At 37.8% G+C, this 27,092-nt stretch overlaps 1 protein-coding gene across 1 annotated transcript; it reads right to left on the bottom strand.

The window, feature by feature from the left end:
* Positions 1–63: 63 nt before the first annotated feature.
* RNF144B (ring finger protein 144B) lies at positions 64–24,160 on the bottom strand. The gene is made up of 8 exons (XM_053467049.1): positions 24,047–24,160; positions 15,701–15,900; positions 10,940–11,044; positions 9,078–9,138; positions 7,960–8,164; positions 5,744–5,888; positions 2,713–2,802; positions 64–818 (listed from the first exon to the last, which is right to left on the bottom strand). The coding sequence occupies exons 2-8, from the start codon at positions 15,863–15,865 to the stop codon at positions 675–677; spliced, it is 915 nt and encodes a 304-aa protein (XP_053323024.1). The 5' UTR covers positions 15,866–15,900; positions 24,047–24,160; the 3' UTR covers positions 64–674.
* Between the last annotated feature and the right edge of the window lie 2,932 nt (positions 24,161–27,092).

Raw genomic sequence — 27,092 nt, 5'->3', positions numbered from 1 at the left:
ACATATGGACCAGGCCCGGACTCCCCCTAACAGGAAAGTTCACAGCATACTAATAACAAGTCATGCCCGAAACAATCTGCATACATAAAAATCCACAAATATTACTTCAGTGGTGGTCCAGACCACGAATGCAAATATTCAAAGATGTTATATATCTATATATATATATTTATTGCAGCCAGTGCAATTATATTGTAATTGTGTGTATATACATTATCTCTGGTGGAAGTACATGCTTTTTTCTTAAAAAATATATATTATTCATTGTTATGTAAACAGGTACAATATGTAATCGGTAGGCTGTTCAATCATTGCACATATTGGCGAACAAGTATGTTCTCCCTTAATGGAGAAACAAAAGCCTTTTTTTTGTATTGTTACCAGAAAAATTGGTTCATTATATAGGGCCCTTCACTGGATAAAGTGAAAAACAGACTTTTTTTGACTTGGCATAAGCAATATGCATTTATAACTATAAACTGGATTTTTCCCTTTTTTATCAATATTCCTCATCTGAAATACATTCGGCAATGGCACTGCCATCTCTTTCCACACTGATTTGTGCAAAAAAACATTGTCCAAAGTCATACAATGTTGAAGGCCTCCCCTGGGGCTGTACACAGAGTATCAAACCGCTTTGCCCTTACACATTAAGAGCACAAGTGCACACCTCGCTAGGCTGTGGGTGGTGGGCCGTGTTTTTTCTTCTTGCCTTTACACGACTTGCAGACACAGCAGATGATGCATGGTGATGCCAAGAGAAGCAAAGGTGAAGTGACAATTGCAATGATACCCAAGCCCACAAGAATCCCCACGACCTGCAGAAAACATTGGATCAAGTTAAAATAAAACATGATAGAATGTAACACCTGGTTTATGCTGCAAAGTTTTATAAGTGTCGTATTACCATAGGAATCAACAGAGATTGTGACAGATTTTTTTCAAAGTAGATCTATTTTGCATGTAGAAAACTTTTGTCAATAACGATCACTGAGAGTACCACTGACTAACCATCATTTTTTTTTTATCTACTCTAAGTCAACCAGTAAGTCAATGATACTAAACCATTCATCACAAAGTAAATCATTCATCTCTCAAAGTGAAAAGTCTCTCTTTGGTCTTGTTTGTGGAACTTCAAATGTTGCTTTCTGAACATCCTGGCCTACTACAGGAAATAAATGCCAATTAATGAGAGCAAATAACTATTTTACTGAACTACCCATTAAAGACCAGCACAATTATTGGCACCTCTATGAATTCATATGAGAAAAATATAATTGAAGTATATTCTCTTCGTGTTCGTCTTCGTGGGGGAAAAATCTTCGTATTCCACGAATCTTCCCCCGTTCCTGTGTTCGGTAGGCTAGATGGGGAAGGGGCCAGGGAGATTAGTAAACAAAAACGAAGACGAACACAAAGATTCTTCGTGTTGTGTGGCTTTGTCTATGACGCCATGTTCGTTTCTTCGGTATTCGGGCTGAACAACGAAAACGCACCCTTCGTGTTCGTTTTCATGTACGCCCGAATACGAATGCACAAGTCTAATTTTTAGTACACCTATATAACTGTGACTTCCTGTTTCACGGGGTTATAAATATTAGGTAACAAATCAAAGCCAAATTCCCTTAGCCATTCATCACACTGGGTAAAACCAAGAAATATAGCTGTGATGTGCAGCAAAAGGTTGTTGAGCTTCACAAAATGGGAGGTTGCAATAATTAAGAAGTTCCGGTAACTGGAAATGTTATGAATCAACCTGGAAAAGGATGTGTGTCTATATTGTGTCAATGCATTGTGAAGAAGATGGTTTGAGTGGCCAAAGGATCACAAACCAAAATAGAACTTTTTGGCAACAAACACCAGAGGTGGGTTTGGGGCACACAGAGTGGTAGCCATATGGAAAGGTATCTCATGCCCATGGTTAAATATGGTGATGGCACTTTAATGTTCTGGGGCTGTTTTTCTGCCAGAGGACCTGGACATTTTGTTAGGATACATGGCATCATGGACTCTATCAAATATCTACAGATATTAAACACCAGACTGCCTCTGCCAGAAAGCTTAAAAAGGGCCGTGATTGGATCTCCCATCAGGGCAATGATTCAAAACATACACTAAAATCGCCACAAAAATGGTTTACCAACCATAAAATCAAAATCCTACCATGGTCATCCCAGTCCCCTGACTTGAACACCATAGAACACCTGTGGGGTCAACTAAAGGTGGAGAAGCCACCACCTTCAACCTCGGAATTTGAAGATCTTTAATGATGTATGTAGGAATGGTTCCAGATCCCTACATTCTCTAACCTTATCAGGAATTATAGAAGACTTTGAGCTGTTATCTTGGGCAAAGGGAGATAGAGAAGTATTGACTAGAAGGGTGCCAATAAATGTGCCACACATATTTTTTATAATCCTGTGTTGTGTTTGCAATTGTTTGAAATCCATGAGAGCCAAGTATTTTGTGTATTGTTTAAAGAAAAGATCAAAAGGTTAAACAAAACAAGACAATTTTTCACAGCCTTCTTTGCACATATTTTCCAAGGATGCCAATATTTGTGGAGGGTACTATGGGTAACTCATTAACTAGTAACACTGGAAACGAGTAAATTTGTTTTTAAAAGGTTTACACTTTATCAAGGATAACCAAAAAATACATCTATTTAACTCTCTGCATTATGTTAGCCATGTGTCAGTACAATGTACTCACCTGAGTCCTATTCCACATTACAGAGGCCCGTGAGTGTCCAAGTTTGTTTCTACAAGGACCTTTGTCATAATGTCGCAGAAAAATATCATTCTGTAAAAGAAATACACAAATACAGCTAATCAGCACTGGTCTTATTAATATTAATATGTATTCCTCATTAATGGAGCTTGATTTATGGAAAGAATGAGATGGTATATATATATATATATATATATATATATATATATATATATATATATATATATATATATATATATATATATATATATATATATATATATATATATATATATAGTGGGTGTATCAGTTTGTATATTCCAGAATGTAAAGTAAGTCATCGCTGTAGAAATAATGTATGTTTATTTCCTGCTGGTTTAAACCAGATAAATTACTTTTTGTATACAACAGTCACGTTTCTCTAGTTTGTGTGCTTTATGCAAATTTGAAGCCCTTCCAACTATGTGTGGTATTAGGCAATCATTTCTATCTGTACGAAGTGGCAAGCTTGGTTAAACTTTAGTGATCAGAAATAAGTGTGTAACTGTGTAGTTACCTTTGCTCTGGAAGTTGTGTATGTATTAACTATGTCAGTACTGCACTGCAACATTATTATTATTTATTGTAAGTTCGTAGGCATCCTTATAAAAGTGGGTCATAAGGTATTTTTTGAAGGACCGAAGACGGGGGGGGCGGTTAGACCAGGGGAGGGCATTCCAGAGGATAGGGGAAGCCCTGGAGAAGTTTTGTAAGTCTTGTGCATGCGAACTAAAAACCAGAGAAGAGGAGAGAAACGGAGATCTTTGGATGAGTGGAGAGGCCTGGCAGGAGGAGATTTAGAAATGAGTGAGGAACCGCTATGAAGAGCTGTGAAAGTAAGAGCCAGGATTTTGAAATGAATCCTGAAGCATACAGACAGCCAGTGAAGAGACTGACAGAGGGGAGAGGTGTTATTAAAGCAATAGGAGTGGAAGATAAGTCTGGCAGCAGCATTCATGGTGGATTGTAAAAGGGCGAGACAGGTATGAGGGAGACCAGCTAAGACAAAGGTACAATAATCGAGGCGGGAGATAATGAGGGCATGGAAAAGATCCTTAGTAACATCTTGTGTTAGGAATGGACAGATGCGGGCAATGCTTTTCAGACGAAAGCGGCAGTTTTTTGAGACAGTCTGAATGTGGGGGGTGAACAATAGCTCAGAGATTGATGGGATGGAGAGATGATTGCACCATTGACATTGAGGGAAACTGATAAGGGGAACATTGGAGGGAGGGAAGATGTGGAGTTCAGTTTTAGAGAGTTTATGTTTTAGGAAACATGCAGACATCCAGTTAAAGACGGCGGTAAGGCAGTTAGTTACATGTTCTAAGACCCTGCTTATAACACATTTTTGTCCAGACATAATAACATAGCCGTTTCCATTTGGATCCATTTTGCATTTCAAAGAGTATAATATACAGCAGTGTATTCGACTAGGTTCACTGAAGTTGAGTACCTAAGTTTGTTTGATGATTTTGCTGGGGTAAGGTGTTAGTACAGATCAAACATGTGTAGTTTGGTACAGCCAAAATGTATGGAACATTGGTGAAAGACATAAAAATAATGTACAAAGTAAACTGCCAAGACATAGAAAACTACAGAGATAATTGACTATGAAAACGAGGCATGCTGGTTGTATGGCAATAAAACCTAAGGATTATGTATGCAACCATGGACAGCTTGCATAGTCATTTACCTAATATTTACCGATAACAGAACAGTCACTTATTACATATATGTTGCTCTACAAATCACAATTAACACACATGTCCTATCAAGTTGACTATATATGTTTTCTATTATATAGAACTATTTTTGTGACAAAGGCTATAATGTGAATCATGTGACTTCTACGTGTTACACATCATTGATTTTGGAATGGTGCTAAATTAGCGTTTGGAATATGCAAGTTATGTTGGGTCACTCCATGGTGCCCCAAAGATTTTCTTGGTACATCAAAATAAAAAATTGTAATAATTACATCCTACTGAGTCTATCACAAATTCAATTCCATTGTTTCACTGCACAAGACCCTCTGCGATTCAAAGTCAGTAAACCCAGACAGTCAGGAGGTCTAGTTATCTACTGTTGGTATCAGCATGAAATTCAAATAAGCAAGCTAAGGTGCCTACACCATCAATGGAGAGAGACTACGACTATGATATTTTATGTTACGTCTATATCATCAAGTCACTCTATGGAACTAACCAAGGCTTTTTCTAACCATCCTATACTCATCATTTCATGCGTCCTTTACTTCCAAACTGTACTTAGGGTTTCCCTCAAAACATAGACTCATCTTGCTTTTATAAGGTCCACACAACACTAGGCGTGTTATTTTAAGATATTGATTGGAACGGTGGGTCTGTAGGCTTTTTCAGAAACACATACGTCTTTACCACTAAAGTGATGCATCACTTTGTTAATAGAGGCAAGGGCAATTACAACAAGTATGAGTTTTAGAATGACAACAGAAAGGGTTAGTCTTGAAGGCGCTGACACATAAATGGTTCGATTTAGATAGAGAACATAAATCACAGTACTCATAAAACTAATTTGGTGACAGAAATCTCAGTATCATAATCTCCATCTAATCTAAAAAACTCAAATAATTCAGATACTTCCATAAACCAGAAGTGGTTTGGCAAGAATCACAATTCTACCATGTGTCAGACTACAATATGTCGAAAAAAACACAATCTAGTTCTGCAATCTTGACGAACTGTTTCATATTGCAGAAAATACTAAAAATATGGGAGTATTTTTCATGCATGTGCACGGCAGAAAATGTGTTCAGCCAAATTCATCTCCATCAAGGAAAACGAGCAAATGCATAGGGGAGAATTCTGTAGAATCACCCATGCATTTTTAAGTGCATATGATGGGTGGAGCATCTCCCTAGCGAAAGTTATTTTTTATCTTTTACATGTGAACAGCCAAATCAGTATTTTACATTTAAGCTAAAGCAAACAGGTATCGGGGAGGTCACACTTACATCTAGATTTTGCAAGCAGTACCAGCAGAACGTGTGCTTACAGTTTTTGCACATCATTTGGGCGCACCCTTCATTCCTCTCTATGTAGATCTTGCAAACAGGGCACTGTTTGATAGCAGCATCAACATCTCTTCCAATAAGAATACTAAGAAGAAAGAAGGGAAAGCAGATGAATACAACTTCACAATATACCCAAACACATCTCTCTCAACTTACAAGCAATCATATTTTAAACAGGTGAAAAATTTTGCCAACATTTCCAAACCAAATAAACACAAGGGCTGCACCTGATCTTAGTCTATTCGATCAAATGTATTTATTTTATGGTCTGTGTGCTGTCATTCTGGGATACATAGGGTCATTAACTGCCTTCCAACATAACAACACTTCTGCCTCACACTGGCCTTTATTCACTAAACAGGGAGTTTACATTAGAGCTTGCAGGAGAGTTGGGTTTCAACTCTCCAACAAAAAATCACTATACTTCACAGAGAACTTTTGTAGGCAAAGGGTCTGCTTTATGCATAGTTCAGTCATTGAGGTAAATGTTAAACTATGTATTGTACAGATCCATCAATGGTCCTTGTATAGGGGTAGCATGCTGGGGTTGGCCAGTCATAATGCTCAGTTCCCCTGCAAATTCCCACGTTTGGTGAATAAACCCCTTTGTGTCTCTCGTTAGTTAAGACTAACTAATTTACCTTTTAAGTGCTTCTGATCCTTTAAACTATGCGAGTCAAGTACAGTTACAGTTAACATTCTTGAACCTGTCTGCTGGCAGTTTCTCTCATTAAATTGTAATTTGAAAAAAGAAAAACATTTAGGCATATAAACTAAAGAGAAGGGGTTATAATGTATATACACATACAATGTATCAGTTTTCTTTCACTCCCAACATGTAAGGTGAGTTAGATTTTGTGATGTCATATTCTTTAGGGTTGCGTTTTGTGATGCACAGAGAAAAAGGGACAGGGGTAGTACAAAATCTCTATGAACAGCAAAAAAACATTTGTATATATGTCTTCTATTCAAAACACAGACTCATGAGAAAGCACATGATGATCTTCTTATTCTGTGTACGGATGCACTCAAACAAGAACTTCAAGTTTCTAAAGAAAACATTAGCTAGAGGCTTGTACACAATCTGCTAAAACTCAAGAGGGGTCTAGGAAACATGTAAACATTCCTACACTCGAGAAGAGAATTCCTGTGCAATAATTTGGTGAATTTGGTGAATGTCAGCACTGGAAAATATAACAATAATCTAAAAATAGAACATTAATGAATGATACAAATAACATAGTTGACATAAAGTATTCCATTATATATTTTTTTTCTTATAGGTGAAAGATGGTAAGCAGGCTACTTAAAACAATTCTAATATATATATATATTTATATGTATATATATATATATATATATATATACACACACACACACACAAGTGTGTCTAAAACAAGCCAGCTAATACATTTAAGAAAAAAAAATGGGAAACCTTGCCTAACTTGTTGAGGTACCTGAGGGCAGATCTGCTAAGCTTCAGGAGAGAACAATGGCAGGCTAGGTGTTCAGTTTATTTGGGTGTACGCATTTTTGTCTATGTTTATCATTTCTAAGTGGAATTACTATTTATTTTTACCAACAGGACAGGCAATGAATAAGTACAGAAGTATTTAGGCTGGGCGCTGCCCCAGGCCTGATCCACTCTGGCACTCTGCCTCTTAAGGTAACGATATTATGGAGGCTGTGCAGGCAAGTGTTACTTGGTTAGTTAGAAGAAAGGTCTCTAATATCTCCACCTGTCCAAATGTAGTGGTCCACTGGGGGAGCTAAATCAACTAATAAAGTGATGACATGAATTCAGTGATGCTTAAACGTTTTGGATTTCACTGTTCATGCGTTAACTGTCATCAACCAACTTACTGTAGCTAAACGTGAATGTTTCTGTTCTTATTCTTAAATAAAAAGTGAAAATGCACTTGCAAAACTGAATATTTAATAAAAACGTCCTTAAAAAAAAGTAGTTCATATGGACTAAGAAATATTTTTACGAGTGTTTCCACTTATAGGAATACGCATGAAAAGGTTTGCCTCAACAATGTGACTTAAGAGAAGTAGATGTGCTTGGTGAGAAACCAAGATCCAAACCAGGTCATTATAATTAATTGAAAACTTGTGGCAACTGAGTTCATGCAAATGAAGAACGTAACACTTACTCTTTTTCAGCAGGTACAGCAACCGCCTTACTTGCTTGGCACAAATGGTCAAGCTGCCAAGTACTTTTGCAGGTAGAGCAAAATGTTTTGAGGCAAACATGACATTCCACTGGTACAGGTATGGCTGAATCACCCCCTTCTATCAGGCACACAGTATGGCAATCGGCAGTAGGGCACCACGTTCTGCACGGGTCCAAATGGACTTCTGAAAAATACAAAAATATGTACGCATAACAAAAAAGGGAACTCGTCCCCTAGGCAGAGTGCATCTCATTCTTTATCATGAAATGAAAGAACTACTAGAATGTTTACATGAGTTCCCAAAGCATAATCAGTTTCACAATGAATGGGTTAAAATATCTTATCACATATTTTTCTAAACCTGCCATGCTCAATGGTAAAATATATTAGGCCACAGGTGATATTCAGGGGCCCCACACAGCCCCATCAAATAAGAATGCATATTAAAGTAATTTGATTGTATTTATTGTATCCCCTGAAATGCCTTGAAACTCTTGTGAGAGCCATTACTGGAGTATACTGTATCTGCACACTAGTTACTTATGTAACCTTTGATTGGCTTTGTATTTATTGAGCTCCTTTCATGTATAAGAAACTATGTATGAGTCTAACTAGTAGCCGGATTTTAAATACAAAACCAACAAATTTAATTTTTTTTACCTCTAAGTGAAAAGAATACAACTAGATAATTTTCTGCAGCAGAACAGTAATAAGTAACAGACAATAAATAAAATTGTACAGTAGGAAAAGTCAAAGGAAAGACCCGGAATAAGTGGGTTTGATTATTTATAAAGGATTTCTGAATGAATGAGAATTCTGCCATCTGCAGCAGTTTTTCAGTTGAAGACAACAATGCCGGTGTAAAAATCAAATACATCAGACCCCTTACCTTGCTACATCAAATAACCTACACTTTCTTCTTTAAAGTAACAAAGATGTCATGTGTACATGCATATTTAAAAAAAAACATGAAAAAATAAACATATGGGAAAGTTAGTGCCAAACTTTTAGTTTTTAAGGCACTTGAAATGTGTAAGCAATCATAAGTCTGCGCATAACAACAAATGTTTAGCAGCAAACAACCATAAGCATCGTACCTTTTTCAAGTTTTAGCCTTTGATACAAGTGTAGCTGATCAATGGGAACTAAACAAGCAATCTGGAAGGAAAAAAAGGAACATATAGTGAATATCGTCACTGGTAATTCTATCATGACTCATTAAACATCATAAGAGGACAACAACCCAGTGTGTGCTCTACAGGATTGGCCAGCAAGCCCGCTAGATTTGTTCCAGATGCCTGGCTATCTTAACCTGCCCTTATTGAGAAGGCACTGACAGAGCCAGTGGGGAAAAACACCCACAAATATATTCATTAGCTTGTCTTCATTTGGAAACCACCTAGGATTTTTACCAATTTTGTTTGTTTAGTCAGAAACAGCATCATACATGCATCCTGAATATCTTAGTACTACGAAAAAATGTCAACCTAGGATTGGGGGCTTGTTTCTCAGCCCTTGGCAGTCCCTCACGCATTATGAAACTTGGGAGCTATGCATAACCATATATAGCAAATTTTCACCTACTACTTGGGTACATTTATGCATTGATTATTTATATAAACTTAATGAAGTCACAAAGGAGTTGTTTTACTTGTATGTGTGGAATAATAAGCATGCAAACAAGAACATGCAACAATTCTTCAACTTTTGTCACATAGGTAAGGCTATATTATTTGCAACAGAATTCACTATATTACATGCAAGTACCACTATTACTCAATTAAGCTGACATAATTGTTAAAAGGAAATTGGTTTTGTGCGTGTTTTACACAATTACACTCTCAGTGAAGATTATATATATATATATATATATATATATATATATATATATATATATATATATATATACACACACACACATGTATTTTGTTGTATTGTCCAAAATTAATAAAAAAATATTAACAATGGGAGGAGGTTTAATTGCACCTCCCCCAACACATTAATAAGGTTTTGGTAGCAGTATAAACTGCTTTGTGTGCCCACTATGTAGGAGATGAGAGTAGGTCTCACCCTATTGAGAGTGTGCCTTGACGTGGCGGGTGAGCTTAATTATGCCTTGGCCAATTCATATAACCAAAACCTCTCATTTATATTATGTTTATATATTTGTTGCCAACTTTATTAGGGTAAGAAGCGCAGACAGTTTTTGGTTTTTGTATACATTGTACAGCCAATACACTGTTTCTTGCAGCATGCTTACACCTGTTTGGTAGGCCTCGTATTATACATTTGTATTATTTGAGCCTGTGACTAGCTTAGCGCACCGACATTTTTTTCTTTTCCCTGTTTATATATATATATATATATATATATATATATATATATATATATATACACACACACACATGTATTTTGTTGTATTGTCCAAAATTAATAAAAAAATATTAACAATGGGAAATAAAATTGCGTTGATTTAATCTCTCACTAGCCCTAAATTATATTAGATGTATTGCATCTGGCAGATATATTATAAATCACGTTGGTTAGTTACCCAGGGGGTATCGGGAAACATAATTTCTTAAGACAGTTGCCTAGTAATGTCTCCTGAGAAAAAGGGATGTAAGGAAACATAATCGTGCTATAATGTGGCCTCTCCAGTCTGATTTATAAACATTGCAGTAGCTGGCACATTGTGCGTGTCTTCAGAGCTCATATGTAACGGGTACTGGAATATTTTGCTGTAGAATGAAAGCGTGCACATAGACCTGGCTGATACAAAGTAAACATTACCTCAAGAGACAAGAAAAAAATGAACAAGCCATCCATTGCCCCCGGCTTCTTTAACAAGGTAGGATTGATGCCAGGATTTTTTTTAGCAGAAAGTTAAACGTCAAAAAAAGTAATTTGGGAAAAATCAAGGCATTGATCCCGAAAAAAGGAAGTAGTTTAATTTTAGTACCTCGGCTTCCTGTAGGATACCCCTGTTTGAACATGCCATGTCTGGACAAGTGATTGGTGAACCAAAGCCTTCACGGACTGCCAGCTGTACATACTGCTTGAGGCACTAGAAAGGGGACATAAAGTACAGTCACAGAAAAGCAAAAAAAAGTTAAACATCAGGTATCCCTCATGTAATTATGTGTTAAACTCATTCCTTCAGTTCTGTTTGTAAAAAGCTGAGTGAAAACTCACTCAGCAGAGCTTCAAAACCCATCACGTTTGCAAATTTAGTTTATTAATTTTAGGTAAAATATAATGATTTTTTTTCAGGTACGTCAGCTAATTTCTCAGACAGGTAACCACATGCATTCTAGCTGCCATTGACCAAGATTCCCATCATCAATCTGAGCCTTTGGAGAGATTTAGTTTGTGGCTGGTGGAGTGCTAGCTTGCATGATGTTGGATCATCCATATGAGCCTTTGGAGAGATTTAGTTTGTGGCTGGTGGAGTGCTTGCTTGCATGATGTTGGATGATCCATCTGAACCTTTGGAGAGCTTTAGTTTGTGGCTGGTGGAGTGCTTGCTTGCATGATATTGGGTGTCAAAGGCTATCTTTATAATGCTGCAAAACCATATTAGTGATAAGATACCCTGAATATGTTGTGTTCACAAACGATGAATGGTCCAGGATAGGAAATTTTCCTAACTATGTGTAGTTAATCAATAGGGTGCCGGTATCTTGCTGTGTTAAGAGGTTTGACTTTGATGTATGGTTTAATAACAAGCAGACCAATGCTCTTTTTCCTGTGCCAACCACTGTGAAGTTAAGAGCTAGGATCCCTTTCACTAACACCAATAATAAAACATCTGTCCAATATATGTTCCCTTTTATGTGACCTAGCACAATGTGCATTTGATCAACAGACACCCCTGTCTGGGAAAAAAATATTACTCTATACACAAACACAAAACAGTGTTGTCATATTGGTGTAAAGATTAATGTTCTGGTACATTAAAGAGCTGAAAATGTAATTCATAAATACTGCATTCCATCAATCTTTGCATCCAACGCCTCTGCTTACGTTTTCACTGTGAACTGCAGACCCAGAATGGAATTACTTACCAATCATTAATATGGCGAAAGAACACAACAGTGTCCTTTAATGCTTGCAGCACTGAACACAAGACCTGCATTTACCAAACAGTGACCGAGTATCTTTTAGTTCTAAATGCACCCAAATCAAAGTTTGAGAATATAAGTTTCATATTTACAAGTGCTACATAAGAATACGCACACTAACATTCCTTCATAGTTACGCTTTTAAACTCCCTTCAGGTCTTCAGTTATGCCGGTGTGATCTGTGACTTCACTATTCCTAAATGTTGCTATGTATGTGTTTTGAGATCCTCTGGTTTGCCAGGATGCTATAAAGAACTGAAATAACACATTTATGAAAAGACTATTCATTCTCCACAGCTTACAAAGAGGAGTAAAAAAATGTTGAATTCTAAGATTGTAATCATAGTTTAGTCTGAAAAACATTCATTGAGGTTCCTCGGCGAGTAGCAAAATGGGGGAGGTTGACTAGGCTATTCAATTTTATATATATATAAATCAGTATATGTGCCCATTGTTAAAATGTCATGCATCTTTCTCTCTTCCTTGCCACTTTCATTCCTCTTTCTCTCTCTGTTTCATCCTTCTGTCTTTCTCCTCTAATTCACTTCTCTCTTCTCCCTTGTGTTTTCTTTCTTTCTACCCCTCTTTCCTCTTTAGTTTGGTGGATACATACTTTACGCAACCCTGTGCCAGATGTTGTTTTAGCTACAGTTCCAGTGTAGGTTATCCATTTGGTTGACCATTGTGTTTCTGAATTAGAAAGTGTTGATTTCCAACTGGGTCATGTGAAGAACCATGTCTGATCTTCACTGTTATTATTATTATTATTATTATTATATTTATGTGTACCCTGTTTGAATGTGGCTGCAGCTCCGGCCTTCAAAGAGACGATCCTATAATCTGGATGGGGCTCTTAATCAGCCAGCACAGCCCTGTCTGCCCAGACAGCACCCACACTACAGGGGGGATAACACAGGAAGGGGAACCCATTGTATCCCTTAATCCCCTCACTTGATACATCCCCTGTATACCGATGGGATTTTGAGGGGATGTGGCTGATGGGATTTGTGAGGGGATGTGGCTGATGGGATTTGTGATGGGATGTGGTTGATGGGATTGGGAGTTGGGTTCGGTGCACAGTGAATGGAGATTGTATATAAGTTCTGTGAAAAAAGTGTGTAATAAAGAGAGTTCTGTTTTAACCTCAAAGTATGAAGTCCTGTCCTGATTGAGGGAAGTGCTGGTCTGTGACTGCTTTCTTCGGACAGCCACAGCGTGTCCGCTTACTGGGAGAGGGAAGGAGCTGACGGGCGGATGTGTCCAGTCTGGGGCACAGGACGATCCGTCACAGGTCAAACCAGGTTTATGGTTTCCTGATGCAATATTTAAACAACATCAATACATCTCCATATGTAAACTGACCAACCTTATCATGGTGCATCACAGGGATGCCACAGACAGAAATCTGGGTAACCCGGCAAACCCACAGACAATCCCAGCATCCTAGAATAAGATGATCTGGTAGTCTTTTTTAGTTAATCTTTGAGGACCAATAACATATCAGGCACACTGAGAAAAAAAAATATTCACAGAGGATCAGTAGATAGCTATTTAACAACAGCCCATTGTCCTTTCTGTCTGCAGATGCCAGCATTGGTTCTAATAAAATCTAGAATGATAAACAAGTTAAATCACAGTTTTAAAAACAGTAAAAATATATAAAAATAAAAACTTCTAAAAGGGAACCCAGTGATGTCACCAAGACATCATCAGGGGTACCATATAGTTACGTGGGGATCTCCAGTCCTGTTACACTGCTCTACAATGGTGTGCATTCAAAGAACAGTCCAAAATAAAAAGGAGGCTAAAAAATGTTAAGACGGTAAAAAGAATTAAAAATAATAAACACATTTTGCTAAGCACCTTCTACCTCAAATTTAAAATGAACAATAAAAATGCTGCAGTCCAGTAAACCAAAGGAATTCAAAATAATAATAAATAGTGTATTGTGTAAAAGAGATGTTTGGGTCCTCATAAACCTACACATGTGTATTATTACTCTACTTAGGGCATGTTGTGAAACTACAACCTAGCTTCTGGGGGAAAAATACTAAGTAAAATTACCTTTTTTAAATATTTTCATCTTTTTTTTTTACATTTCATTCCTAATAAATATTTGTTTTATATGTAAAATATTGTAAAAAAAAAAACAAAAAAAATAACCTTATGGGGTAAAAATGTATCCACTATATGGGGGGGGAATTGCAAAACTTTAAGTTTTGCCATTCAGGCATGGTGCACTTTTTTATGTTATAACCTGGTAAATCCAGGCCATGGAGTGGATGGAATAAATTATTTAAATGCAGATTTATGAAAGTGCTCCTGTGTTTGGAAGGGGGTCTTTTAGGGTGACCACATCACCATTTTTTTTCCAAGACACATATACTTTCGAAACATTTCTGTACATGTGTAGTGCTGTGCTGCGGGATGTATAACTGAGTAATTGACTGCTGAAAGTAACATGAGAAATGTACATGTGTCCTGAAAGTAATGTTGATGTGGGCACCCTATACAAGACCTTGTTTCAAAAACACTAGCACTTTCATACAACTGCGTTTATACAATTTATTCCAATAACTTTACGGCAGGGTTCCGCGACATAGTGGAAGGGATTGTGGTGGCACCAGCACCCATCAGCTATGTTTGTAGTTTTTATCTATACGCATGCCATGATAATGGGGGAGGGGATTTAAGATTTGACATAACTTTTCACTAATGTTTCCTAACCAATTGGCTAGTATAATGTATGTAAAATAACATATACAACTAGACAATAAGTTTCCCCTACAACGTGACATCTTATCATTTTTCAATTTAATTACTTTTGTATTTATCGGAATCAGAGGAAGTAGCTCACAGCCACAAACCTTTAAAACAACAGACACTCATATGACATAATAACATGGACATGTATAGTGACGCTTTCCTTTGGCTCATGTTCATAGGAGACTGGTACCTACCTTGTCTATCATGCCGATTTGTCACTAGTGACATATACTTCAATTTGTAGAAGGTGTAAAGTGTTGGATGCCAATTTGTATTTGTATGGCATTGAATAAATATATTGAATATATGTATTTTAAGAAGCGCTGCGTAATTTGTTGGCGCTATATAAATAAAAGATGATAATGATAATAAAAATGATAATACTAAAAATGCTAAACGCAAGCACCACACTTAGCTGATTCTTTACAAAGTCCTTAGACTTTCATGACTCATCAAATCCCTTTGGGTCAATAAGACCAAGGCATTCTATTATTTACTACAAAGTAGTGTGTAAGTCCAGTGCAACATATTAAAACACTAATATGTGAACGGCTCGACAAAGCTTACCAACCATATACTAAGTACTAACAATATTTACTTCTCTTGTTAATGTTTAATAGTAATGTACATAAGTACATATTAAAACATTTCAAGCTTGAATACTATATAACAGAATGCTGATGTGTACTGCTTCTGTCTTATCTCTAAGTACAAGTAATTGGGATGCTCAAGGAGGTCCTTAAGAAACATTTGGACGCAATTACTTTTCCAAGAATTATTGAAGAGCTTTTCTATGAAGCATTTTTATGAACATGCATAAAGTTAAACCTTACCGTCGTGCAAAAGATACAGCTGCATTGCTGGATAGTCGTCATCATGTCCAGAGAGTGTTCACAGAGACAAAGCTTGCATGTGATTAGAGGCTCCAGGGCCAGTTCTCCAGTAGTCAGACTACCCATCATCGTGGAATGATGGCAGACCTTGCTGGAAGAAGCCATCAGTGGTTTAAACTTTGCCACATTCTGGAATTCCTCTGAAAAACAATCAAACACATCCAGGCATAAAATTACAAACGCTGTATAAAAAATGTCTATAATATGTGTAAATTCATTTGCCTTCAAAGCACAGATAGTATTTTTTTTAATATGCAAGTAACACAATAGAAAAAATATTGTAGAAATATGAACAGTATTTATATCAGGGGAAGAATTAAGACATCCTAAATGTATCTCTAATGAGTATAGACAGCAGTCTTCTCATGTTCTGTTTCTTACTGACTTCCTGGTTATAGTGCTAGATTAAACCTAAACCGAGCCAAGACAGGGTAACACATTCTCTAATGATCCTAGATTACATTCAGAAAAAAGTCTGCATGTAAAGGAAGTTTATTGGAACAAAATAAAGTAAAGGCAGCTTTTTCAATAGTAAAGGTGCATTACTTAATTCAGCACTTTAATGTTTAAAGAAAACTATTTATTTTTTCAATGGGCTTCCCCTTTAACCATGAAACGGGGGCAATATGAGCATTTTCAGGATACTGCTCAGTCTAAGTGAATGTATAGTACTCATCGCCACTCTATGAAATATTTATTCACTTTGCAGCTGTGTTGTCCTTAACTTCAGCTACAGAACGTAGAGCATAGTAAGTACATACGTGAGTGAATACAGTAAAAATGTTGATGGATTTCCATTATCCTAACATTGTATAAACATGGAATCTCCCAGAGCTTTATAGTATTCCGCTATACGTAACCTGAACCGATGGAATCCTCCCAAGGAACAGAATTCCACATGCTAAATGAAAGTATACCTGTCTATATCTATTATAATAAATGCAATAGCGGTTATTAAACAAGTTAAACAAAAAATAAAAAAAAACTATGTCTATTGAAATATACTGTAACCACATACACACACTCACTTGTAATCCTGACTTTGGAGTTAACAAGTTTATTTTCTAAACTATGGATTTAGCTTATTCTTGAGGCATTATGTTCATACTGAACTGCACTGGCACCTGTCTGGCAACTTAGGGTGATAGAGGGCTGACAGATATAGAATAAAAGAACAATCCTTTAAAAAAAATCACCTGACTTTTCCCATAAACTGATAGACCTCAGGAAAATAAATGACAATTATTACATCATCTACTGAATTAAATGAGCACCGATAAAATTTGGACTTTTCAAGTTTAATGGAAAGTTAATTAATGGCTGCCAGAACACTCTACTTAGCTCTGCTATTTGGCCAGCAGTTTCCCTCTAGTCACCTCGGCAATGACTCTGTGACTAATGAAATAAGCCATAGCATCTCAGCATGAGATTTGTTATCTGTGGCACTTCTGACTGGCCCTGTGGACCTTTTGTGCCAGCTTAAAAGGGCAGTAATTTTTTTCAAGGATCCATGAAACAACAAACAGCTAAACAAGCAGTATCTCACTTAGAGACAGTATGTTTAGGATATGTATAGGTTATACATACCATATACCTTAGCACCAGAGCAATCACGGTCCAATCAGAAAGAACATTTCATTTGTTGATATGGTGATCAGATTATTTGCTATTTATTTATTAACCGTATTGATACTAAGGTATCAGAGGTATCTTAGGTATCCATAGAGCATTTGCTTTGTTTTTAATTTCTCTGATGATTCTATACTATCAGCAGACTGCCCTTGCTAGTAGCTTTCATTAACCTCATAGTGCGCTTTTCTTTGGCTAGTCCACATTACAATCTTTACCATATGGCATTATTCTATGGCAAATTAGCTTTTGTGAATAGGAGCAATCACATGCATAACAGCAACGTAAGTGTTCAGATAGTATATGTCCAATTTGCTGCCAGGGATAGGCAAAGGTTGTGAAGGTCCATTTATCATCATTAAATTGTCTACCATGAGCATTGCTAGTGCCTTTCCCTGTTTGCTGCTGCTATTCCCATTGCCCATATGCCGAAATGCATCTATAATGAGATAGGGATGGACTGGACCTTTAATGGATTCTTTTTCCAATCTTTTTCAAAACGGCCAATGCCTATAAACCCATCCTCCACACCTCACACCTTAAAAAAAGTTTGGTGATAGGTAAATGCTATTTATGACAGGAGGAGCCGCACAAGCGGGTCCTAAAGTGTAGAGTCCTGCCAATCCTCTAAATCACCCTTCAGACTTTGTTTTCTCCTCTTCTTACTCTTATCTACTTGCTTGCGTGTTCGTAGAGTAACCAGGAAGCATTGATCTACAGCCCTGTACATGTTTTATATACCGTATTTGCTCGATTATAAGACGACCCTGATTATAAGACGACCCCCCAAAATCTGAATATTAACTTAGGAAAAAAAGAAAAAGCCTGAATATAAGACGACCCCAAAGGAAAAAAAGTTTTACCAGTAAATGTTAATTCATGTAAACTATTTTTTTTAATAAAAGCTATGATTGAGAAAAATATTTTTTTTTTGTTTTTATTTCTTGTATTTTCCAACCTGTCCCCCAGTTACGCACATCTGCCCCCAGGCTTGCCACACCAATATGGCACTGTGGCCCATGATATGCCTTTTAACCCTCTATATGCCACTGTGCCCCATGGTATGCCTTTTGACCCCCTATGTGCCACTCTGCCTCCAGAAATGCCTTATACCCCTATATCCCATTCTGGCATTTAGGGGGTTAAAATGCATATTATGGGGCAGAGTGGCATATAGGGAGGTATAAGGCATTCCAGGAGGCAGAGTGGCATTAAGGGAGTTAAAAGGCATTATATAGAGCACTCTGCCTCCAGAGATGCCTTATACCCCTATATGCCACTCTGGCATTTAGGGGGTTAAAAGGCATATTATGGGGCAGAGTGGCATATAGGGAGGTATAAGGCATTTCAGGAGGCAGAGTGCACTATTAAATGCCCCCTTAACGCCACTCTGCCTCCTGAAATGCCTTATACTTCCCTATATGCCACTCTGCCCCATAATATGCCTTTTAACCCCCTAAGTGCCAGAGTGGCATATAGGGGTGTAAGGCATTCCAGAAATGCCCTACACACACACACACACACACACACACACACACACACTTACTTACTTACCGGTGTTTCCAATTTCCTGCTGTATTGCCGGGGCAGCGGGTTGACGTCTCATTCCGCGGCAGCCGGAAGGAGGTGGAGTTGGCAGCGGGGGTTTGTATGCGTCCGTCGCAAATACCTTCCCCGGCTGTCAGAGATCAGGAACTCTGGAACTCTGATCTCTGACAGTCGGGGAAGGTATTTGCGACGGACGCATACAAACCCCCGCTGCCAACTTCACCTCCGGAAGCACCGGTAAGTGTGTGGGGAGGGGGGGGTCGACGACAGGAGGATCCAGGTCCCCTGCAGCGGTGCGGGGGATCTGGATCTTAGTCTCCTAATCAGACCTCTATTTGAGGTCTGATTAGAAGACGACCCCGATTATAAGACGAGGGGTATTTTTCAGAGCATTTGCTCTGAAAAAAACCTCGTCTGATAATCGAGCAAATACGGTATATATATATATATATATATATATATATATATATATATATGTTAGGGGACTAAAGCACTCTCAGTGTAACATGTAATTGAGCCGACACAGGCACCATTACACTCTTGGGGGGACACCAGATGGTCTTTGACGATGTCTTTTTACTATTGTGAAGCAGGTAAAAAGGTAATAAAATGGGCTTATTAAAGCCTAGGCTTAGGAAAGAAGGTTTAATCATGACTGAGACAACAGTGTTATTGTTTAGTTGCCCCTAAAACATTCTCTCAAGTTACATCACATCAGTGCCGTCGTTTTTATTTTCGTTTGTCTTTTCTAAAAGACCTACTTTTAGTGCAAATAAAATACCAAAAATACATATATGTGTCAACTTGAACCGTGATTAACTTTTAAGCAATATCCAGTGTAGAAACTTCAAACATATGGAAAGAACTAATCAGATGGGTTTGCAACAAAATGTTAAATGAGTGAAGCAGCTGTATTTAATTCCAGAAAAGGAAATGGACACGCCAATTTGCTACATTCTTATTCCAGATTGAGAAACCAGTGTAAATCTACTCCATTCTGTCTAAGAAATAAATCAAAAATGCGCCCTGTCTTAGACAGGCAAAGAAATTGACAATAATCTGTCTGAATGTCTTGTATGCGGTAGGAATGCACTGCAAGTATGTGATTCTTTTTCTAAGAAAATGTAATTTATCTGAAGAACATACTGGCTTCCTTTTCGAAGTGTCCTAAGTGCGTCGATTGAACCCATGGAGTTTCTGGCCCTATATATCATCTGTTTTTCATTTCCACTAAAATACCTATTTATAGCTAAAGAAAACCCAAAGATGACACAATGTCACCCAGTTTTGAAATTTAAGTAGAAACGTCCTGGTTTAGCGCAAGGATATAAAAATATATATAGTCTTTAAAACTCATTTTAATGAGCAGCTCTCACATCTGAGGTGAAGTCACAATATAATCCAGCAATGAAAGCTATAAATCATTTGTGTTACTATTATTTTTATTTATTGTTTTCCCTGATGAAAAAACCTTAAATCTGATTTGGCTGTGGGTCTCGTCTTATATTCAACTTAATCTTATCCCGATCTCTTGCATGTTGACGTAAATTTATATTTTCCAATTCTGACCGAACATCCACCAAAACCAATGCTAGGGTATTCCATAACATTTTTTTCCTTGATTTCCCGTAACTCCTCAGGAAGCTTACTACTTGCCCAGTAGTAAGCTATTTTATTTTTTTGTTATTTATTGCTTATATAGGGCCATTATCTTCTTCGGTTCTTTCTACCAGCATTGTTTCAAGCAAGGGCCTCTAACAGAAGAGGTTATTTACAGCTTTTTAGTTCCCCTGGAAGCTAATGATCACAAATGCCTTCAGGACAAGAATGTGATGGGCAAGATCTCCAAAATCTAGTGCCTATCTCATGAAAATAACCAAGTTTTTTTTTATTCTAATACCTACATACAAAGAAAAAAAACAATAGCTAATTAGTAGATGTGGGAATTGGCATTGAGTAAAATTTGGAACATGATATGACCAACTGCACAATGCATGAAACAAAATCAACATTTACTTATGGCTATGTAACCACATGGGAACTGCAGCTGCGGCATCAATTAGCCAAGAGAGTAAAGTTTCTAGGGTACTAAATCTGTAAATAACCATTTGTTGAGTTTTCAATCAAAGGGACACCTCTTCTTTGCTTCTCCATTGGCATAATTGTAGATATTGTTGACCATGAAACGTGTGTAAAAGATGTTATACTGTATCTACTCAACATACCTAAGATGGAACATTTTTAAGAAAAATCATGAGTGTTTCAGGTATCACGTATGTAAACCGCCTAATCATTACCTGAACTCTGAATATATAATATATTATAAGGCAGCCTTCCTGTGTTAGGGTGATTCGCTACCAGCAAGAGACTGGCAAAGTTAGTCCTTAGTTTGCATCTGATTCAAACTCATGTAGATTTAGCTCTGAATTGTATTAAAGGCTGTTACATTAACTAGACATGTGTGCCAATTTTTTTTTTCTCTGAGGATTTAATACAGTGATGTATAGTAGTAATGTAGATACACATTGAAGAAAATCTGGTCTTGTTTCATTTTGTTCCAATAAACTTGCTTTATCTTCAAACCCGGAGGCTGCCACTGTTGCCAGTCAGGTGATATTTTGTATGACTTTCCCTGGTCAAATAATGACTGCTTATGGCTATGCTAATGAAGTCCTGTTTGTCGAATAGAATAATTTCATCTTCCAGTGATTAAGACTGATCCATTCCAATGTTTACCATACGGCAGTAAGAGAGTAGGATAAGGAGTCCAGTATATTGGGCTCAGATGATAAAGCTAAGATAAATATGTATGTTTTACATCCAGCTGTCTGGAAATGTTAGACTATGCGAAAACTAGAAAAGTTTAAAAAATAGATAAATAAAAAAGACTGCCCTAAATAGTTTGCAGACATTTCTTAAGGATACCTAAAAGCAGTTCTTGTTCCTTGTCCTTGTGACATGTCGAGGCTACTTTCCAAACGTCAACCTGGATGGAGATCTATCCATAAAACATTTTGTGTGGCTCTTTCAAAGAAGGTATCAGTGTTTAGTCTTGTGAAGTCGTCTTTCAAAACCAGTCAACAACTGTGCTTTGAAACCATCCTTTCCATTTCAACACAAGTTAATGATGTCAGCAAACAGAACGTGGGATAACACGTGGGATAAGCTTGAAGACGATAAAACATTACGTTCTCAAATACCAACAAAACCATTTTCAAATAGATAAGCCACAGACAATGACTATTCTCACACAATCCACACATATGGGTTATTTGGTTGAATTAAAACACTCTTTTTTATATGTTTTATCTTCCCTCTCTTCACATGTATTCTCTCACTCCCACTCATGTCTCATTGTATAGAATTTGCAGATGTATTCATCTGTCTCACTAATGCTGCCTCATATAAAGAAAGTGAGGCAAAGGAAACTAAAATAAACCAAAATACGTCAAGATGTAGGCAGCTCTCCCTTTGTTTGGTAATAATAAAAAAGCAGCCTCCAAATAAAATCAGTTTTTAATTCACCTACAAACCTAAAATCTTAGTTCTGTCCCATGGCTTCTTTTATTCAGACTTTTCCCGTTCTCCTTTACTGGCATCTTACGATACACCGGTCCTGTCTATACTGCTGTGTTTATATATATAGTGTACACAACATCTTCTGATTAAAGATCTATACTAGATACTCGAGAATAAATAGAATGTTTTTTTTCCTCCTCATTTAGCTGATATTTAACAAGATATGCCAAAAATGTGCTTACATTGTTCTGTGGATCCGCCTCTACTTGAGCAATACTTCAAATAGATCTGAATACATAAGCGCATGGTTTGACGTTTTTAAAGGTTATTTATAATTTCAAGGCACAGTGGCATTATAAACAACACAATGCAGACAATAAAGTATCACATTACGTGTCCTACACAGTAGAGTGACGCAACAGGCCTAACATCAACAACGTTGGGTTCATTTACTGTTTCCACTTTGCATACTTTTTAAGATATTTCCAGAAATGTTTTTCAGTGCTTTCTCAGAACATCCATATAAAAAAGTAACATTTTCTGCATTCGGTCCTACATATTACAGAATAGATCAGCCTGTTTCATACCTTCTTAGAGTGATGAGTTCATTGCGGACTCATATTAGCGCATGTTTCGCGGGGGGGACATTGTTTGGAAATCCACCTCGCTGCATTGGCGACATCCCCTAAATTCCTCCAATATCTCTCATTATAGACCTGATTGATAACACTCTAAGAAATGGTCCAGCTACCTATAGTCTATGCGATTACATAGCTTTTTGGTTTGTTTCAGGTTTAGTTAGTGTAGGGTAAGCTGAAATGATCAGCATTGCTCGATGAGACCAGTTTTTGTTATGTTACCTATTATTATTATTTATTGTTTTATATAGCGCCATCATATTACGTAGCGCTGTAGACAGGACATAACAAGCAGTATATATAACATAACAATTAGACTTACAGAAACAACAGGTGAGACGGGCCCTGCTGAAATCTGACACATTCTGCAATCTTTAGAAGAAATGCAGAATATAAAAGGAAGCTTACGTTATTAAACTAGCTCCTGGAAATATATATTACGCACCCACAGCTGGACTATACATCACATGCAGTATAAGTAGAGCCTGAAAAAAAAATATTATCCGTGGGAAAAAAACTACCTGCTTTGCTAAAAAATGCATGCATGTTATTAGTCATTGTGTCACTACGCCGATGGAAAATCTAAAAACAGATGGCTAGATGCGAATCACGCTGTGTATTATATAGAGGCTCCATGATTAAGCGTATATAGGGTCGTGTGTATGAGCAGATCATGCAGCTGGCTGTTGTGGCGAGCATTAGAACCCCGGAGGAAGCCTAGACAGTATAACTTCTGGCCAGCGGTCACACCGCATGGACCTGCGTCCTCCACAACAGCTGGCCCAGGCCTTCCAGCTGCTGTCACATTCCAACTATTATCGCCCTCTTTTTTATCCAACTCCCATCACCTTCCAAGGACCGGCAGGGACACTGGTTGCCCGGCGTACGCTGTCCACCTTCCGCATACGAACGCGACGGGAGCCTGCAGGTCGCGTCTGGCCAACCATCTTACCTTTGAAGGTAGCCTCGGTGGCAGAAGTCCGATTCACAGCCAGCACATGTGTGCACGCTTAATCCGGATTCTCCCGCCGCACTCCAGATCTGCGGGGCTTTCACGGCTCCCCCCGCCAGCTGAGCCCTAAGGATCCTGTCTCGCAGGCGATCTGGCAGCGCAGACAATCTCCTCCCTCCTATTCGGAGCGTGTTGCCATTATCTTCAAAGCACGTCACAGCTTGTATGCAGCAGTATCTAAGGGAGCGCTGCATGCGATCGCACAGGAAGCCCGAATGCTGCACTTCCTACATTTTCCAGCTGGGATTCCTCACTGCAGCTCCAGGTGACACTGGATCGAGCAGTGTTCATCTAGACTTACTCTCTGATCATTCCAGGAAAAGCAGCCCAAGCCTTAATAATAGTCATAATAATAATAATTATATAATGAAGCTGCCTTGATGTTGATGTTGTCATCACAGGTTAATACTGTACTTAAGACTCTAGCTCCACCCTGCTTGGGAATATTGTTCTTGCTTTTGATCCTGTTGCATGGCATCCATACGGTCCTTTCAGCCAGAACCCTAATGATCTGGCTGCCAATGACAGCTATTGGCTTTACCAGGTGACAAGCACTTGCCTAACCGGATTAGTGAGTGCAGCCGCTTGAATTGCTTATATGGGACTTGGTAGAACTTGTTGAAGCCGTCACATGCTATGAGTTTGATCTGTGCATTTATTATATATAGGGAATGCCAGTTACTGTCTATACATACAGCATAATGCAAAACACTCAGGAAAGAAAATTACTTACAGTAAAAAAACACGCGGTTAAATACTGGTATTCATTTTCAGCTTAAATGGTCCTTCAATAGCATATACATTCGGTGTCATTTTTAAAAGCCAATATTCATTATAGAAACATAGAGTTTCACAGCAGAAATATTTGGCCGATCTATTATGTCAGTTTTTCTTGGTGTAAAGACTCAGACCTCAATCAGTCCTTGGTCTTGCCTTAAATTCAGGATAGCCATATGTCTATCCCATTAATGTTTAAATTCCCTCACTATTAGACTCCACCATGTCTGCTAGGAGGCTGTTCCACTTATCTACCACCCTCTCAATGATGCAAAATTACTGCCAAGGGGGAACAGACCCTACTTGATACCCAAATCTCTCTGTCCCTTTTTCTAGGTAATCAGAACGTTTTCTAGGTATCTGAGAAATACGGTGTTCTACAACTCTTAAGTTCTACAGCTAATCACAGACCAAGAGCATCGTCATCATATATATGTGTACCATACAATTACACAGATATACAGAGGGAAGAGAATTTGCTGCATATTTTAGACTCATGTGAAAATCAACTTTCAAAATGGTCAAGATGCCATTGGCTTCCAAAGGTTAAAAAACAAAAATGTTTGTCTTGTAGAACTAATCTTCATTGAAGGGGTCCTTTGATTCTTTATCACGGGTACTTCAAATGTTTGTTTGAGGGAAAAAAACAAACGCTCAACCCAATATTTGTTTTTGTTTGACCACAAGTAGGGGCCTCTTAGAGATTTGGGAACTGGCTAGGTCAGGGTGCTGACTTCTAATGGCAGGTTATAAACTGATTTGCAAAAACAATATAGCCATAAGCAGAGTCAAATAGGGGCAATATTTTTACAGTGAAAAAAACAGAATTTTAGACAGTTAAGCTCTACCAAGTTGCTTGTTACAGCCTTTCAAAAAATCTCACTTTTTCCCACTAACAATGTGTGTGTATTATTATTCAACCACTGAAATTTACATTTTCCATAAATTTTTCAGAAATTCAATTGCTTATTTGTTCTTGGTGGGTAATTTCTCTCGTCATTGTTAACAAAGATGTGTAATATTGCCTTTGCGGGTTTCTCCCGGATACTCCGTGAGAAACACCGGTTCTCCGGGTCGACACACGAATCCTCCAGGTCCTTTAAATGGGGTTGTTTCCTGCGACATCAGCGGGAATGCCCACCGACATTAACAGCAACGCTCACGACGTCAGCGGGGCTGCCGGTGACATCAGCGGGATCAGCATACAGTCTTGGTCACGTCATGCAAGGGTAGGCTCCAGATAGTTAGAGCCCAAAGGTTCCCAGGTATGCTCATGATGCCTCGATGGCCGTGTATGGAAACTTAAAGTAACACTTTGGAAGAAGGCCGAAATCTTTAAAAAGCACAGCAGGCCAGAAGCAAATTCTGTGCCCATGTGCACCCCTGCTTTGTGGCCAACTTTTTATCGTCATGCTATCAGTTCCCAACAGTGCAGAGATAAGGTCTCAAGTGATTCCAGTAAAAGAAAAAAAACCTAGTCGAAAAGCCTGAATTTTTGGTTTTCTATTGTTCCATACAAATTGCAGCCAACTCATTGCACTTTACAGAAGGTAACATTTGTGTTCAGCTATAACATGATATGGAATTATTACCTAATGTAAGACTTTTTCCTATACTCACATACTCACAGATAGTTGTCTTTATTTTAGGTCTCGTTACTTCCAAATACCACTTTCAACTTTTCCCAACATGTAATGTCTTACTACATCTGTTACCAATTTTAGTAGTTTTATTCAATGCAAACAAACTGGTAGGGCATTAGATTTCTATGTTTGACCAGTCTATTTTTAGCTATTTAAACGCATGAGTATATTACAATAATAAGCACAAACGTAATGATGTTTGTAATGCTTGAATGTTGAATTTTCCGTTTCAGATAACATAAGTAAAAGTAAATCAACCATTACGTTTGGCAAATTCCAGTACTCTGTTGTGACTCTTAAAGCAGATTTGTCGGTTTGTTTCACCAGGCCTACATTTTGATGTTCCATGAAACAAAAGTCCCGAGTTAGGAAGATGGGCTTCAGGGGGGTTATTAGGGGGTCTGTGGGCAGAGCCCCCAGAAGCTGGAAAGACTTATAAATGTAACGCTGTTTAAAATCGCTGAAGACAAATTTACATACAGTGCTGTGAAAAAGTATTTGCCCCTTCCAGGTTTCTGATACTTTTGCATATTTGTCACACTTAATTGTTTCAGATCATCAAACTA

The sequence above is a fragment of the Spea bombifrons genome, chromosome 5 (assembly GCF_027358695.1).
Source record: "Spea bombifrons isolate aSpeBom1 chromosome 5, aSpeBom1.2.pri, whole genome shotgun sequence".
NCBI classification, from domain to species: domain Eukaryota; kingdom Metazoa; phylum Chordata; class Amphibia; order Anura; family Pelobatidae; genus Spea; species Spea bombifrons.
Note: the sequence above shows the minus strand (reverse complement) of the source record. Positions and strands in the feature narration are given on the sequence as shown.

Bases quoted from the DNA above. Each gene is read 5' to 3' on its own strand.
- RNF144B (XM_053467049.1), bottom strand. From the start codon at position 15,865: ATGGCTTCTTCCAGCAAGGTCTGCCATCATTCCACGATGATGGGTAGT. The intron at 11,045-15,700 runs GTAAGGTTTAAC...TCCCCTTTCTAG, and splicing joins GCTGTATCTTTTGCACGACG to TGCCTCAAGCAGTATGTACA. The intron at 2,803-5,743 runs GTAAGTGTGACC...TTTCTTTTACAG, and splicing joins ACTGCTTGCAAAATCTAGAT to AATGATATTTTTCTGCGACA.